General features: G+C 35.6%; 1 protein-coding gene and 1 non-coding gene across 3 annotated transcripts; one reads left to right on the top strand and one right to left on the bottom strand.

The window, feature by feature from the left end:
- Positions 1 to 7,449: 7,449 nt before the first annotated feature.
- On the bottom strand, positions 7,450 to 7,522 carry TRNAA-UGC (transfer RNA alanine (anticodon UGC)). Its single transcript has one exon. It is a non-coding gene; the product is annotated as a tRNA-Ala (tRNA).
- A 163-nt stretch (positions 7,523 to 7,685) lies between these two features.
- LOC115699377 (14-3-3-like protein GF14 iota) lies at positions 7,686 to 10,703 on the top strand. Of its 2 annotated transcripts, XM_030626749.2 has the most exons (7): positions 7,686 to 8,286; positions 8,927 to 9,233; positions 9,578 to 9,665; positions 9,790 to 9,899; positions 9,993 to 10,141; positions 10,213 to 10,259; positions 10,361 to 10,703. In XM_030626749.2, exons 1-7 carry the CDS (start codon positions 8,211 to 8,213, stop codon positions 10,364 to 10,366), a joined length of 783 nt encoding a protein of 260 aa, XP_030482609.1. In that variant the 5' UTR covers positions 7,686 to 8,210; the 3' UTR covers positions 10,367 to 10,703. The 2 variants fall into 2 exon arrangements, with proteins under 2 accessions (XP_030482609.1, XP_060958703.1); XM_061102720.1 differs by having other exon boundaries at positions 7,726 to 8,286; positions 10,213 to 10,703.
- Positions 10,704 to 17,339: the final 6,636 nt, after the last annotated feature.

Genomic DNA, 17,339 nt, shown 5'->3' with positions numbered 1-17,339 from the left:
TATTAATTTTAGATACATAGAGAGAGCATAAATAAACCTATATATCATTTAACAAAAAGTAAATAAAAATAGCAATGAGCAATACTACCATTACTATAATTACTAAATAAAAGTATATAGAAAGAGTATGACTAAGTCTTTAAATATTTAATATGTAATAGTATATATATAGATGGAAGAAGAACATAAAAATAAAAGTAGAATAAAAACTTGCATCATTCAAATAAATTACATGTGAATCAAAAATACAAAATAACCTTGGATATGGAATCATCCCTAGCCTTCCAAGGAAAATTAGGCCATTATGCTAATCATTCTCATAAAATTTCTAAAGAAAAAAGATGAGAAGAAAAGTGGAGAGAAATTTTGCTATAGTTTCTTTACTGTAAAAATTACACCATTCATTACTAAAATGAGCTCCTATTTATAGAGCCATTAAAGGACCAAAAATAAATAAATGAAAGTTTGAGATTATAAAATAAATATTAATATTGAATTTGACATTTGAAATCAAAAATAAAATTAATATTAATTTTTGTTTTCATTGTGATTTGTTTTCTACTCTTTGGATGAAGGTTGAGTGTGGAAGAGGAAAATAGGGTTGATGATGACTTAGACTTACTCTCATTGCATCACATGCTTTAGAAGAGATAAAATTGATGAGGGGCTTCATGGGCTAATATTGACCTTTTTGGGTTCGGTTGCTTTGGACTTCAACAAAAAATGCTAATTTTTTTCTTCATTTCTTTTCAACTTTGCTCATAATTCCTAAAAAAAAAAACCATAAATTGTATCAAAATAAAATATTTTTATTTATAAAATATATGGATATATATTTGTGACAATAATACTCAAATTTTTTTATTTGCGGTAATAATACATTTTGTTTTGAAAATGGAGCAATAATAGTACTTGCTGTTAATGACTAAACGGAGGCTTCTACTCAGATGGGCACGTCACTTAATATTGCCACATAATAATAGGCCATGTCATTTTTTTAATATAATTTTCATTTGATTAATATAAACTAAAAATAAATAATTAAAAAATGACTAATAATATAATAATTTACTAACATTATGCTGTTTGTACTATAACTCAGCAATTTTCTAATTGAGCATATATGCCCCAAAATAAAAACAAAATAAAACAAAAAGCATTGTCAGAGTATCATCTAGATAACTTGTGAGCTACTGCCTTCTTCTCTTGCAGCTTGCCTAATTACAGGTGTGGAATTTGCTTAAGATTGTTTAGCTTTTTGCTTTCTCAACCGCTCCTTCCTCTTGAAGTTTCATGAGTTGGATTGGCAGTTGGTGGACGACCTCTCGTCTTAACACGACGAGGCTGCATTTACACAATTGATCATTAACCAATTCTACTCAAGTGTTTGTTGTATTATTAAAATAAAATATGACATACCTCATTTACGGTGGAGTTTGTGCAAGTAAGTCGAATATGGCCAGATTGCTTACTGAAGGATTATAGAAATCAGTTAGTTTAGAAAACAGTACTGAGAATTGGAAATGCTTGATCAATTCATTATGATCAAGGCTCTGCTATTTATATTAGATGAGTTTGTTACAGTCTTGAATTACATCGAAGCAAGGAAAGAAAAGCTAAAGAAAAGGGTCTAACAACCTTATATACAACCGACTATATAGGAACAGAATTAACTAACTCTGTAACTAACTAAACCTAACTTAACGGACAACTATATCAGCTATTATCCCCCCTCAAACGAAAGGGAGTGGTGACTACATTGAGTTTGGTTTTGAGATAGTGAAAACGATCGGTTGTGAGAGCCTTGGTGAGGAGGTCTGCTACTTGATTAACGGAGGGAACATATCGAACATGAAGCTTGTTGGCGAGAATGAGATCACGGACAAAGTGCATATCAATTTCGATATGTTTGCTGCGTGCGTGGAAAACAGGATTGGCGGCGAGGGCCGCAGCACTTTGGTTGTCAACCCAAAGGATTGGTGGTTCGTGCAGCTTGAGCTGAAGCTCGGACAAAAGAGAAACAAGCCATTTTATTTCAGATGTTGCATTAGCTAAGGCGCGGAACTCACTTTCCGTGCTTGATCGAGCAACCACAGCCTGTTTTTTGGCGGACCAGGAGATCAAATTGCCTCCTAAGAATATGGTGTAGCCTCCAGTGGAGCGACGATCATCGGGGCAGCTGGCCCAATCAGCATCCGAGTAGCCATACAATGTAAGAAAGGGTGTTGGTTTGATGAGAAGACCCTCTGTGAGTGTGCCTTTTAAGTATCGTAGCAGTCGTTTAGTGGCTTCCCAGTGAGTTGTTGTTAGGGCATGAAGGAACTGACTTAACTTATTGATGATATACGCAACATCGGGCCTGGTCAGAGTGAGATATTGTAATGCACCAATGGTGCTTCGGTAGAGATGAATGTCTCGGAAAGGATCTCCAACAGTGAGAGATAGCTTGTGAGCAGAACTAGTTGGATTGGCACACGGTTTGATACCATCAAGATGAAGTTTAACTAATAGATCAGTGATATACTTTGATTGAGAGAGGTACATGCCAACTGAATTGCGTACAATTTCAACACCCAAGAAATAATGTAAAGAGCCAAGGTTTTTGAGAGAAAAATGAGTGCTTAGATCTCGGATGAGTTGATGTTTGAGTTCAGTATTTGGTGATGTAATTAGCAGATCATCAACATAGACCAAAAGCAAGACAAGTGTGGAACCCGAACCATAGATAAAGAGAGAGTTGTCTGACTTTGATTGAGTGAATCCCCATTGTTGTAAGGTCATTTTGAGTTTGTCATTCCAAGCACGAGGGGCCTGCTTGAGGCCATAGAGAGCCTTGTTTAATTTGCACACATGATTGGGATAAGAAGCATCAACAAAACCAGCTGGTTGTTGCATGTAGACAAGTTCATTTAATGTGCCATGAAGGAATGCATTGCTTACATCTAGTTGAGTGACATCCCATCCTTTGGACACAACTATGGTGAGGACTGTCCGAACTGTTGCAGGCTTTACCACAGGGCTGAAAGTGTCTTCGAAATCTATGTCATGAGTTTGGAGAAAATCCTTTGCAACTAACCGAGATTTGTATCTGTTCACAGTACCATCTGCATTTAGTTTTATCCTATGCACCCATTTATTAGTAAGAACTTGCATATTTGGTGTATAAGGGACAAGGGTCCATGTATTTTGTCGTTTGAGAGCAACATATTCATCATTCATTGATGCATTCCATCGAGGGTTAGCAAGAGCTTCTTTTAATGTTCTCGGTTCATATGGAAGCAAGCTAGAGGGAAGTTGATGTTTTGTGGCCATGTATGATTTCGGTTTGAAGATGCCCCTTTGAGATCGAGTAGTCATGGCATGAGTGCGAACAGGAGGTGGAGTTTCTGAAGTAGCAGCAGTGATGGGGTCTGTATTATGTTGTGAACTGCTGGGAGTTGCAGATGCAACTGCAGAGGAAGAAGCAGAACTTGTAGTGTGTTGTTGATGGTCGATTGATGCTCTTTGATCAGGGGGAAGTGGAGAGATGGATGGGTCATTATTTTCTGGATGAGCAGATGGCATGACAGTGGTGAACTTGTGACTGGGCAGTTGAGATGAAAGGGCAGGAGATGCAGGATCTGGTGTTGTGGTTGTTGCTGTTGGATTGGTAGGGAACAAAAATTGTTGTTCATTGAATGTGACATCCCTGGCAATATACCTTCTGCTTGTAGAGCTTTCACAAATGAAACCTTTGTGATTTGGTGAATATCCCAGAAATCTGCAGGCTTCAGATCGAAAACTTAGTTTGTGGGAGTTGTATGGTCTGAGGTGGGGATAACAGATGCATCCAAAGGTCTTGAGAGACTGATACTCGGGTGGTTTTTGGAATAAACATTGATAGGGGCTTTCATTTCCAAGAACTCTTGTGGGCATTCAGTTGATAGTATACACTCCACATTAAAATGCATGCCACCAGTATGACATATCAAGATTAGCTTGAGCTAGGAGTGTAAGACCAATTTCTGTAATGTGTCGATGTTTTCTTTTTGCACGACCATTTTGCTCATGTGAATGTGGACATGGATGCTGAAAATGAATACCCTGTTCCTGCAAAAATTTAGCAAACACTCTATACTCTCCTCCCCAGTCAGATTGAACAGATTTAATAGATAAGGAAAATTGGTTTTCAACTAGTTTTTTGAATTGGGTAAACACATCATAAGCCTGAGATCTAAGTGTAAGAGGGAATATCCATGTGAACCTGCTAAAATCATCTATAAAATGAATGTAGTACTTAAAACCATCTAATGATGGAGTGTGAGAGGGCCCCCACACATCAGTATGAATTAGTTCTAATGGTTTAGTGGCTCTAGTATATGACAGAGGGAAAGGTTGTTTGTGGCTTTTGCCCTTTTGACATGCATCACAAAATTGTAGATCTTTCAAGGAGGTAGGGATAGATAGGCTAGATAAAATTTGTTTTAATGTGTTTGGTGCAGGGTGGCCTAATTTTCTATGCCATAGATTAACATCACAACCAGCAGTAGTTAACAATGCTTGAGATTCAAATTCAAAAGAAATGGAATCTTTATTGATGATTTGATTGTTACAATTTGTTGGTGAGCTAATGCTCATAGTATTGATTATACAATCAGATTTACAATCATTATTAATACTGCTAGAAGGAGCTTCCACTGACAGATTTGCTTTTGAAATGGTGGCTAATTGGCATTGAATGGCAGCTTGTGAAAATTTTGAGCTGTTTTCCTCAAGAACGTACAGGCCGCTCTTAAGTTTCCCTCAAACCAGTACCTTCCCCGTGTACTTGTCCTTCACAAAACAACAATTTTTGTGAAACTCAAGAAATACATTGTTATCATGGGTGAGTTTAGAGACACTAACCAAGTTTTTGGTAATAGCAGGGACATTTAAAATAGATTTTAATTTTAGAGATGGAGAGGAGTTAGAGTGAATGCATTTTTTTGCCAATATGAGATATATAAAGTTGCTTACCATCTCCAACTGCTAATGTCTCAGATCCTTGATAAGGTGTAGCACTGTCTAGATATTCCATGCCAAGAGAAACATGGTTTGTGGCCCCAGTATCCACATACCATCTTATATCATCACCAAATTCTGGAACAGATGCAGTTGAGTAGGCTTGAGGGTCATTAACTTCAGGTGATTCTTGTTCTGCAATGTAGGCTTTTGGAGAGTGAAAGTTGTTCTTTGGTGTAACAAAATGTTTGTCAAACCTATAGTGACAGATCAATGCAGTATGTCCAATCTTCAAACAAACTTGACAAATCGGTCTTGAGTTGGAGTTTGGATATCTGGGAGGAAAATTCGTTGAGTTTCTTGCTGTTTCATTCGAATTCAGTCGCCCTTGCTGATACGAAGTTCTGAAATTATTATTCCTGTTGTTGTTGTACCCGGTTCTTGAATTGCCAACAACAAGATTAGCAGCCATTTTATTGTTGATATCAGAAACGGAGTGGTGCCTTTCGAGTCGACATTCATGGGCCATTAACAGGGCTTGGATTTCTTCAAGACTCTTGGATTCATTGCTGGAAGTGATTTTAGAGACCACTGAATCATAGGTCCAAGATCATTGAGTAATTGCAATTCAATGTCTTGATCATTAACAACACATCCAGCAATGGCAAGATTATCACAAATAGACTTTATTTTATCAACATAGTCAGATATTGACATGTTACCTTTCTGAATATTTGTTAATTGTCCCTTTTATTGCAGTAGCCTGGCCTTTGATTGGCCTGAAAATTTTTGTTCAAGAGATCTCCAAACATCAAAGGAGGTGGAGTAGGTGGCAACAGATCCAAGAATGCCTTCACTCATTGATGATCTTAGCCATGACAACAAGAGTTGGTCACGTCTCTTCCATTGATCGAAGGCCGGATTTGCTTATCCAGTAACCAGAGTAGTTGGTGGGCGAACATTGCTGAACAAAATCTCATCAAGATCATGTCCTGTAACCGTTGGTACGACTTGCGATTTCCAAGCTAAGTAATTCGTTCGATCGAGTTTAATGGTGAGTGATGATGTGAGAGAATTTGAGAATGGATTCCATGAAGAATTTGTTGCCGGTGTAGCAGAGCTTGCCGGAGTATAGTTGTTGTTTCCAAACATGGCAGAACCATGACCTTGAGAATCATCGGATGAAGCTATTTCCATGGACGTGAGTCAATGTGCTCTGATACCATGAAGGATTATAGAAATCAGTTAGTTTAGAAAACAGTACTAAGAATTGGAAATGCTTGATCAATTCATTATGATTAAGGCTCTGCTATTTATATTAGATGAGTTTGTTACAATTTTGAATTACAACAAAGCAAAGAAAGAAAAGCTAAAGAAAAGGTCTAACAACCTTATATACAACTGACTATATAGGAACAGAATTAACTAACTTTGTAACTAACTAAACCTAACTTAACGGACAACTATATCAGCTAATAATTACAATTTGAGCAACTCTTTATCTGTTTAAATCTTCTAACTTTTGTTGCACTTGCATCCTTCTCTCTCCTTCTATGTTTTTTTGGTCTACCAGGTAAATTAGTTGGAGTTGGTGAATAAATTGGATTCTTACCTTTTTCTGGCCACAAATCAAGGCTTGGCATAGGATATATAATTCCTTCATATGCTGTCAAAAATGCATCTTTTTTGTAATAATCATGGACAAAGTCCATAACTTCTAAACCCCTCACCAGTATATATATATAATACAACGCATGACCATATGAGATTCCAGGAAGTTGGTATCTCCTACAATTGCATATTTTTTTTTCTAAGTCAACAACATATGTTTAAAGGTTTAAAAAGTGCACCTCAAAAAGCATATACCCAACTCTAGTTGTGAAACAGTTTTTTACAACCTCTGTAGTTTTGTCAATGATCTTCAATATTCTTGTTTCAACTGGGCGAGCCTATTTTTCTGTACTCTCTCGCTTCTTATTTTTAAGAGAGAGTACAAATTAGAATTTAGCTAAAATAAAAGGGAATTTTTTGGTACTATTTCTTTAATATTTATTAATTTATTCTAAATAATTATTTTATTTTTAACATTTAATAGAGATAATAAAAAATATTTTTATTTTATTTTTAAAATTAATATATAAGATTCTTTAACTTTAGACAATATAATTCAATTGAAGAGAATGTAAATACATATAACCCTACACAAACAATAAGAGTATTTGAGTATAGTTATACTTTTTGTGCAACATACAATGTTTTAGACAAACCTACATGAAGTGATAATAAACACAATCATTAAACGCTACCACTACTAAAATAAATGATCAGTCAGGTTGGTGCAACTGAAATATTTAATAGAAGAATAACTATCACCTTTAATCAATTTGTTAGTCAACTAAAATATTTAATAGAAGAATAAATATCACATTTAATCAACTTTGTCAGATAATTATTATAGTTGAAAAAAAATGGAGATGCAGGGGATCGAACCCTGTACCTCTCGCATGCAAAGCGAGCGCTCTACCATTTGAGCTACATCCCCAATTGAAATCTATCGTCCAATTGTAATATTATATAAAAACGAAAACTGGAGAAATGTCATATAGAAATTACAATAAGTTATTAAACATATTTTTTTTGTAAAAAATTCTTCTGACAAATAATTTTAGAAAATAGTTATTTGATTTGTATTAAAATTTCACCATTAAAAAAATATAGCCTCTAATCTAATGGAGGCTTAAGTAAGAAAAAGAAAAAGAGGAGGGAGGGGATCGAATGAATCCAATTCCCATTTCCCACCCCACGACCACACAAATTTCGCACTTCCATCTTTCAAAAGTACCATTGCCTTGCTTTTCTCTCGCTCTCTAAATCAACGGTTGAGATCAGATCTGTTCGTTTTGATCCCCGAAACTTGCTCGAGGTTTAACACGCCTTTCCTCCTCCTTCCCTATTATATAAACCTTTTCGTCCCCATTTTCTTCGCAGAAATTGATTAAAAACTAAATAATTTCTAGTTTCTTTAATTCATATTAAAAAGATATTAAGAATTTAGACAGAACACTCAAAATTCAAAAAAAAAAAAAAAAAAAAAAAACAGAAAAAAAAAAAAAGTTACATATATACATAAGCAAGAAAGGAGAGGAACCCTAAAACTCTGTAAGTTTTGACCAAGTTTGTGGCTTTTTTGAAAAGAAAAGAGAGAAATAAAATCCCTGAAACCAAAAACAATGTCGTCGGCCGAGAAGGAGAGAGAAACTCAGGTGTACTTGGCCAAGCTCGCCGAGCAGGCCGAGCGTTACGAAGGTATCTCGCTTTGCATTCTTGTCCCTTATTTTCTCTTAAAATTTGCACCTAGTGTAGTGTGTTGGGATCTTGTGTTTGTGAAAATGTGAAATTTGGGTGTATGTATTTTGACTCGTCTGGGCTGTATTGCTTTGGATCGATCTCTCGTCCTAGATATGTTGATGCTTGGATCATCTGTATTGCGATTCATCTAATGGAATATGATCTTAATTTCTTCTTATTTATTTATTTTTTTTTGGAGATTTGGGTCATTAGGAAATTCACGGATTATGTAATTTTGTTTGTGTAATATAAATGAACAATAGATTTGGAAAAATGCTCTTTTTTTAGAGAGGTGGATCAAGTGGCTTGCTTTCTACTTTCTAGTTGGTGCTTTGATTGGCAGCATGTTATTATGTTTTTGCATTGGGATAATAATCCAGGTTTATTGCAGTAGCAAATATTTGGGTAATGCAATTTGAGCAAACTTATTATTTTTTTATTACCTTGTGTTTAACTAGTATGCAGCATTTATCTTCTGATGAAGTTATGTGATTCATATTTTTAATCTGGAGAAGAGCAATGTTATATGTTTTCACAATCCATTAATATTATAAAGTGGGCATCTTTTAAAATTAGTAGTTTTGAAATGGTGTCTCAGAAATGGTTGAGTGTATGAAGAAACTTGCAAAACTTGATGTTGAATTGACTGTGGAGGAGAGGAACCTTCTCTCTGTGGGATACAAAAATGTCATAGGCGCTAGACGGGCGTCTTGGCGCATTATGTCTTCAATTGAACAAAAGGAAGAATCGAAGGGGAATGAGAACAATGTCAAACTGATTAAGGAATACCGCCAGAAGGTAGAGGATGAGCTTTCTAAGATTTGCAGTGACATTCTGACTATCATAGATGAGCATCTGATCCCCTCTTCTGCCTCTGGAGAAGCCACTGTTTTCTACTACAAGATGTGAGTCATGTTGCCTTGAAACTGCATTCCTTTTTTTTTTAAAAAAAATTACCTTTCCTAGAGATTATTCTCCATCTATTATACTTTTTTTGGTATGTATTTAGTATTCCAAAATATATGTTACTGTGGAATAGTTGTCTGTATATGAGTTACCTTTTTCCTTTTAATTGGTGTCCATGTGATGGGTGAAATTTTCTTTTTGTTCCTTCTGATTAATAATTAATATCCTCTAGAGATTTGGATAAAAACACATGTACTTAGATCTGACGTGACAACTTAGCTCTCTTTTTTTCTTTTTTAGTGGTTATAATAAACTATTATGTTTTTTGGTTTGCCCAATTCAGGAAAGGTGACTATTATCGTTATCTTGCTGAGTTCAAGACTGACCAGGACCGGAAAGAGGCAGCTGAGCAATCATTGAAGGGATACGAGGCATGTTTTAACAGCCCTTCTAAGATTTAGAGAATTTTTTAATTTAATGGCAAATGAGCTTATTCGTTGTTTTGATTCTTCAATCTCTAACAGTCCTTTTCTTGTCATAACATAATTTTGTTAGGCTGCATCAAACACTGCAAATACAGATCTCCCATCAACCCACCCTATCCGTCTTGGTCTGGCTCTCAATTTCTCTGTTTTCTACTATGAGATTATGAATTCACCCGAGAGGTATAGCTTAATCCTATTCTTATCTTCTCAAGTCTTGTTAGACCAATTTCATGCTAGTACTTGTAGATCTGATGTTGATTCTTAAACTTCCAGGGCCTGCCATTTGGCTAAACAAGCATTTGATGAGGCAATTGCAGAGTTGGATACTTTGAGTGAAGAGTCATACAAAGACAGCACTCTCATCATGCAGTTGTTGAGAGACAACCTTACTCTTTGGACTTCTGATTTACCTGAAGATGGAGGTATAGTGTATTTTAGAAGTTAGAACAGAATTTTGATTGCAAAGCTTTTGTTTAAATATACACTCATGCAGGTGAAGAGAACTTCAAAGGTGAAGAATCCAAACCCGCTGATCCCGAGGTAAGTTCTGGCTTCTTTATTTTAAAAGTTAAAATCTTTTTGGGTTATTTGACTAGTTCATTTATACCTATCAACACTTAAAAATCTATGTACTTTTGTAGCATTGATGGGATTCCTGAAACAACCCTGCACATGGCGAGTGGAAATAAATCTACTCTGCAAGATGTGACCTTTTTTTGGGTTTTCTTGTTCGGATCAAAGAGAGTGGAGGGAAGAACCGAGAACGTAGATATTAATATTTTGTTAAAACTGTCTCTTTAGGGGCTCAACCAAAGCCAGAGTACAAGAGATATATCATATGTGCATTTCTTTTTTACTATTTCTTATTTATCAGTTTTCTTTTGTATTTGATCTTTTGCTTGGTGTTCTTTTTACATGTTTTCGTCTTAAGCTGTGGATACTTTTAAATCTTTTATATTACTATGTCGGCTCTTATCACCATCACTTGTTGGTGTTGCAATAATTATAGCTAAGTAACCATAATTATTCGCTTATATGGTTTATTTTGGAAAAGACCGATTACCATTCTCAAGTATCAATAGTCTATTTTATTTTTATTTGATAATCAAAATTGAAATTTTAAAAAATTAAAATAACAAATTGCAAAATAAATAAAAACAACAAATCAAGCAATGAACTCAATCTTAAATTACATATACAAATTTGATACTTTTGTTTAACATCAAAATCTTATTTTTCAGTTCATATTGCACAGTAAGAAATAGAAAAAGAAAAGTATAAATTCATAATAAAATTTAAGATTCAGTCAAAAACTCTAAATAAAATATTGTTTATAATCAAAAAAATCCATAAACATGAAATTAACATAAAGTAAAAGTAGAAAGAGAAAGAAAAGAATTTAAATGATAGATCAAATTTTCATCCAAAGCAGTTTAAAGTTTAAATTAGGGCTGAACATCAGGCGGGTTTACCGGGTTTTGAGTTCGCAGATTTCGGGTTCAAAGAAATGAAACAGAACCTGGACCCAAATATGGCATGGGTTGGCGGGTTTTGGTTGGCGGGGTTGACTGGTTTAGCGAGTTGACCCAGTCAACTCGATCAACTCTTTAAAAAACATTAATTTTTCATTCAAAACTAATAAAAATAACAATAAATTAAAATAAAATTTATATATTATTAAAAAATTATTATATTTTTTTTAATATAAATTATTTTATATAATATATATAAATTTTTAATAAAAAATTATGCATAAAAATAAATTTAATTTATATTATTTAACAGAAAATAATTTTATAAAAAAAAAAAATAATAAGCTGAGAGAGATAGATTATCGTGGTGCCATGGTGGTGTGTGGTGGGGCTGTGGGCGACGACGGACTGACGGAGTGGTGCGACGACGTGGGCTGTGGGCGACTCGAGCGGACAGAGTCGTGGAGGAGGAGGAGCTACCGATCCTGGAGTAAGGACGAGGAGGAGCCGAGGTCGTCGTCGATCCCATCCCTGGGTCGTCGTCCGCCGTGGCGTGGGTGAGGTCTGTTGCTAGACGCTGGTGGCTGGTGTGGTGGGTTGGGTATGGGGTGGGAGGCTCGTTCGTGTTCGTGAGGTCTGGTGTGGACTAGAGGCTGCTGAAATGAGTTTTTAGGGGCTAATGAAATGTAAATGATTTAGGGTTTTTTATTTTTTTAATTAATAATTTAATATATATATATATATAAACTGTAATAAAAAATAAAAATATATAATATATTTATGTACCGGGTTGGCGGGCGGGTTCTCGGGTTCAACCCGAAACCCGATACCCTTAAAATCTCAACCCGCGAACCCGCCCGAAGGGTACCGGCTTGAACTCGACCCGCCCAAAACTTTTTTTTTAAAAAAAAATTTACGGGTTCACTGGTTCGGCTTCGGGCGGGTTGCTCGGGTTCGGGTCGAACCCGCTCAAAATGTTCAGTCCTAGCGTAAATAGCTTTCATTAAAGATTTTTTCTGATATGATTTTCTAAAATAGTTGTGTGGCTGGACTAAACACTTTTTTTTGCTGGAGAAAAACTCAATTAAAACAACAAAACCAGAACACAAACCAGTTCAATTGGTCACAAGAGGGACAAACTCCTCTATTGCAATAAAACCAGAAAAAAAAATGTCTAAACACCCACTTTGAGAGCTTATGTGCAACCTAATTTCGGGAACGAGGCAGCCAAACTACCTCCACTTCAGGGAGTTCATCCAACAGCTCCAACATGCTCCAAAACACACCCGTCAGCCGCCAATCTGGGGCCCTACCCGCCTGCAAACCTTGCACCAGCAGCTGGCAATCCGAGACAATCACCACCTGCCTCCAGCTCCGGGTTTGGCACCACCTAATCGCATGAAACAAGGCCCAAGATTCAGCTTCCAGCGGTTGATTTGCATCAAAGTTCACAGCCATCGCCTCCAAAACGCTACCCTCCGATTCAAACACTATAATCCCAGCAGTGGCACGCAAATCTTTGAAGGTTGCATCCACAAATAAAACCAGTTTGCCAAAGTAAATCTCCCTATGAACATGCTGCAACACAACCGAATTAGCCTGAGTATCCCAAGCAGTCAAGAGACAAGAGGCGGCCTTCTGAACTCTTGCCAAAACACCCCTTCAAGACGGGTTGACGTGATCATGAAAAGCTCGATTCCGAGCTGTCCACAGTTCATCAATCAAACAGATATCGAATATGTTAAACTCCCCTATATCTCCTGCATCAGCACCACTCAAAAAATTAGGAGTTAAAAGCCACTCAACCATCGTTCTCGGGGAGTCAAAATGGAGGTTCTCGCTTCTAATGGACCAGCGGCTAGCAAACCACACCGCCTTAGCTAGTGGACATCTCCAAAATAGATATTGAGCTGAATCATCCGCTTCACCACAGATAACGCAACTAATATTATTGCCAAAGATCCTCCGGAGGCGACAACCAAAAGGGAGGATAATCTTTGCAGAGTTTCCAGAGGAACAATTTTAGTCTCTCTATGATCTTGAGCTTCCAAATTCGAGTCCAGAACAAGTCCAGCTCACCCAGCGACACTTAATAATGGACTTATAAGCAACGCTCGGAGAGAACAAACCATTAGTTGCGTCTTTCTACACCAACAAACACTTGTGATATCTTTGTACTGTTTTAACATCAATACATCTTGAATCTACTCAAACCTAAAAATACATCAAAACAAACATAAATTTGTATAAAATAGACCTAGATAAACTAAAACTTAACTTAAATTAACGCCTTAGAGTGAGTCTAAAATTCACTTAGGGTGCGTTTGGAAAGCCACGATGTAATTGAATTTGTGTGTAATTGGAGGTAATTACACAATTTGACATGTTTGTCTAACCATGTAATTACACTATAACAGTGTAATTGGAAGTAATTGAGAGGTTCCAATTACACTCTCCAATTCTCATGGCCCCCCATGAGAATTGAATGTAATTACACTGTGTAATTACTAAAAACTTTCCATATTAAACATTAATTATTAAAAAATATTATTTTCTTATGTAATTACTAACTATTTTGCCAAATAAGATATTAGGAATTCATATGTAATTACCACCTCATATCCAAACACACCTTGCATTTTAAAATATAATGTAATTACTAAACTGTGTAATTACTACCCTAGTAATTACACAGTTACTTCCAAACACACTCTTATCAGATCAAAAATGTAACTCTATCATAATAAATTAGATTTTACATGACAATATTCACACACTATTTGGTGGGGGTGTAATTCATCTCATATGTAATAGATTTCCACGGGATTACATATCTTTGTGATATTAATGGTGTGTTAGCTTATTATGGTATTAAGAAATGAGAATGGGTAATGAGAACCATTATTCTTTTCTTGTTTACTTGCATGATTTTATTTAGCAAAAGAAATGAAATATGTGGATATGTCAGTGTTCAAAATTTTTGTGACGTAATTATTACAGTTGCCAAAATCAATGTTAACCCACCAAATGTATTCCAACACGCCCAATTAGGCATTTGTAGTTTTTATTTATAAATTAGTTGGTGAGAATTTTAGAAGGATGGGTTCAATAATATTTTTTGATATTATTTTTGACATTATTGTTTTTAAGATAAAATGCTATTATATTAAAAGGTGAAGATTATAATACAATAGGAGAAGAGATTTCCTCTAACCAAGTACAATCAGTGTCCATCGTGAGAGCGTGCTTAGCTAACAAATGGGTAGTATTATTAGACATAAGAGACCTAAACTCTAAGGAAATTGGACAATAAAAGAGAAATATCCACTAACAGACAATGAAAATAAATAACAATAACTTGATTAGACTGTAATCCTTTCACCACCATAAGAGAATCTGTCTCAATATAGTGAATAGGTAACTAAAAATCTTTAAGCCATTGCAGGCTATACATCAAAGCCATTGCTTCCATGACCTCTGAACAAAAAGAACCAAGAAAAGGCTTCGCCATAGCAGCAATGATCTCACCACTACAGTTTCGTAATACTGCACCAGAGCCAGAGGTGTGTGTCATTGAGTTAACGGTAGCATCAATATTGAGTTTCAGCCTACCCGATGGTGGATTCATCCAATGAGGAGTTGATGTAGTCGCTCTTTGTTAGGTCCTTTTTTGACAATTTAGTTGTCAAAATATTTTTTAATTAATGTGTATTTTATTTTTATTACATTGACTTTATGCATTTTATTGCTCTTTTCTATCTTAGGAAAGAATCATTTTTCAGCTGGACTTTTCTTTGTTTGGAAACTTCTTGTAAGAGAAGAAATTCTCTTATGGAAAGTTGTCAAATTTTGGAAAACTTGACTTTTTCTTTTTCTAATTGATGATTTCGATTTTGCCTTTATTAGAACAAATCAAATTATCTTTATTTGGCAAATTTGAAGTCCAAATTCGTGATCTTGGTTCAATTTGAAAAGTTTCCTTTTTGGTCCTGATCTGCTACTGCGAAACCCGATTCTGATGCTACAAATCAGGGAATTTTTTTAAGAAAGTTTTGTACAGCTGGGAAATCATTTTTGTGGTTGTCTCTAGGGTTTCTATGTTCTATAAATAGGATCCAGAGAGCAGCCAAACGATTTTATCTCTTCTAGTCTCATATTTTCATATCTTTCTTTGTGAGAAGAGTGTTTCATTTGTAAAAACTTAGAGTGTTCAACTAGGTTTTGATTTCTTATTATGATCTCATACTATTCTTAGAATAGGTTGAAGAGAAGCTTTGAACAAGCGTGGGTCTTCGAGAGAAGACTTTTCCAAGTCTCATTTTGGGAGGAAGTGAGCATATATCTTTGGGAGAAGATTTGCTTAAGCCTTACTTCGGGAGGAAGTAAGCACACATCAATAGCTGAAGGGAGTTCATTACTTGGTGTGTTTCAGAGATCAGATTAGCAAGGTGGATTACAAAGGGTTGCGGCAAATCACTAGAGGGAGTCTAAATTTGTTTAAGTCAATTGCTTTTGTAATCTTTAATACTTTACTAATTGATTTTATTCTCTGGGCGTGGCCCCGTGGACTAGTAGTGTTTGAAAGAACACTGATACCACGTACAAATCTCTTGTGTCAAGTGATTTAATTTTCTGCAACTATTTTTATATTCTGTCTGTCCTATTTTGTCTCTGGAAAATTAGTTTCTGCAGTATCAGAATTACTTTAGGCTGCTGCAGACGTATACAATTTTAAATACAGTATATTTCTGTAATAATTATTGGCATTTGTAAAAACTCGGTTTTTCACTCTTGATGAGGAAGAAGCAGTAGGACATTCTTTTTTAGATGAAAGTCTTGCAGCGTGGAAATCATATAAGTAGGAGATAGCAAAAAAAAAAAAAAGCAACACATCAAAAGGTTTTGGCATAGATCCATGTCTTTCTTTATTACGTTCAGTCCAAATTCTCTAAAGAATACATGCGAATTGTTCAAGTTGGAGAGAAGTCCATTCCTCAAACACCTAAAAAAAGTCTTGAGACTCATTTGTTTGTATAAGATATCATCAAGAGAGAAGGTAGATGCTTCCTGGACTCGTTTGGGTTGTCTATAGTAAAACAAGGCGTGTACAGTGATCTCCCTTTCACAAATGCATAGTGTACACAGAGCAAAGTCACTAAGGTGCCTGGTATGAAGGATGTCAGTTACTGGTAGATAGTCGTGGATAGCTCGCCAAAAAAAAAATGCAAACCTTTGAAGGAATAGAAAGGCCCCAGAACTTTTTCCACCACCGTGTAGTAGACAACGTACTCGAAGGCTGCTGCTCTTCAAGTATAAAAGCCAAATTATAGCCTGATTTGACTGAGTAATTGTTAGTAGATTCATGATGTCAAATAAGTTGATCTTGTTGTTGAAAGATGGTTAATGGAATACTTTGAATTTTCTCCATGTCGGAATCCAAAAGTAGAGTTCTTAGAAGAGGGAGATCCCATTTCCGTTTATCATTAATTAATTTAGAAACTTTCATATCAAAATCTGTATTTCTAAGTACAAGCAGTTGTAGATAAGTAATACTAGGTAATCACGAGTCTGAAGCACAACAAAGAGAATCACCATTGCCAACCTTCCAACGCAAACCGTTTGATATTAGTTCTTTACCCCAAACAATATCTCTCTAAGTTAAAGATGGATATCAACCAAGATCAACTTCTAGAAAGGAGTTATGTTTGAAGTATCTCTATTCAAGAATCTGACTGAGAAGAGAGGAAGGATTGGAGAAGATATGCCATGCTTGCTTAGCAAGCATTTCCTGGTTAAAATGGACAAAACTTTTAAAATCCATGCCTCCTTCCACCTTTGATTGACAAAGTGCTTTCTAAGTTGTCCAATTTATTCTAGAACCTTTTGAGTTAGAGCCCCACCAGGACATGTTCATCATCTTTTTAATTTGATTTATAAGAGACTTTGATAGGCAAAAGTAACTCATAGCATAAGTGAGAATCGATTGGGCAACCGCTTTGAGTAGGACTTCCTTTTCCCCTATTGAAAACATTTGTTTCTTCCAAGAGGACATAAAATTCAATAATTTATCTTTGATTTTCACAAATAAGACCTTTTTGTCTCTCCCAAAGTAAGAAGACAGTCCTAAATATCTCTTGTGACAAGGTTG

This window comes from Cannabis sativa, chromosome 8 (genome assembly GCF_029168945.1).
Source record: "Cannabis sativa cultivar Pink pepper isolate KNU-18-1 chromosome 8, ASM2916894v1, whole genome shotgun sequence".
Lineage (NCBI taxonomy): Eukaryota > Viridiplantae > Streptophyta > Magnoliopsida > Rosales > Cannabaceae > Cannabis > Cannabis sativa.
The sequence above is the reverse complement of the archived record's forward strand: the minus strand, read 5'-3'. Positions and strand labels throughout refer to the sequence as shown.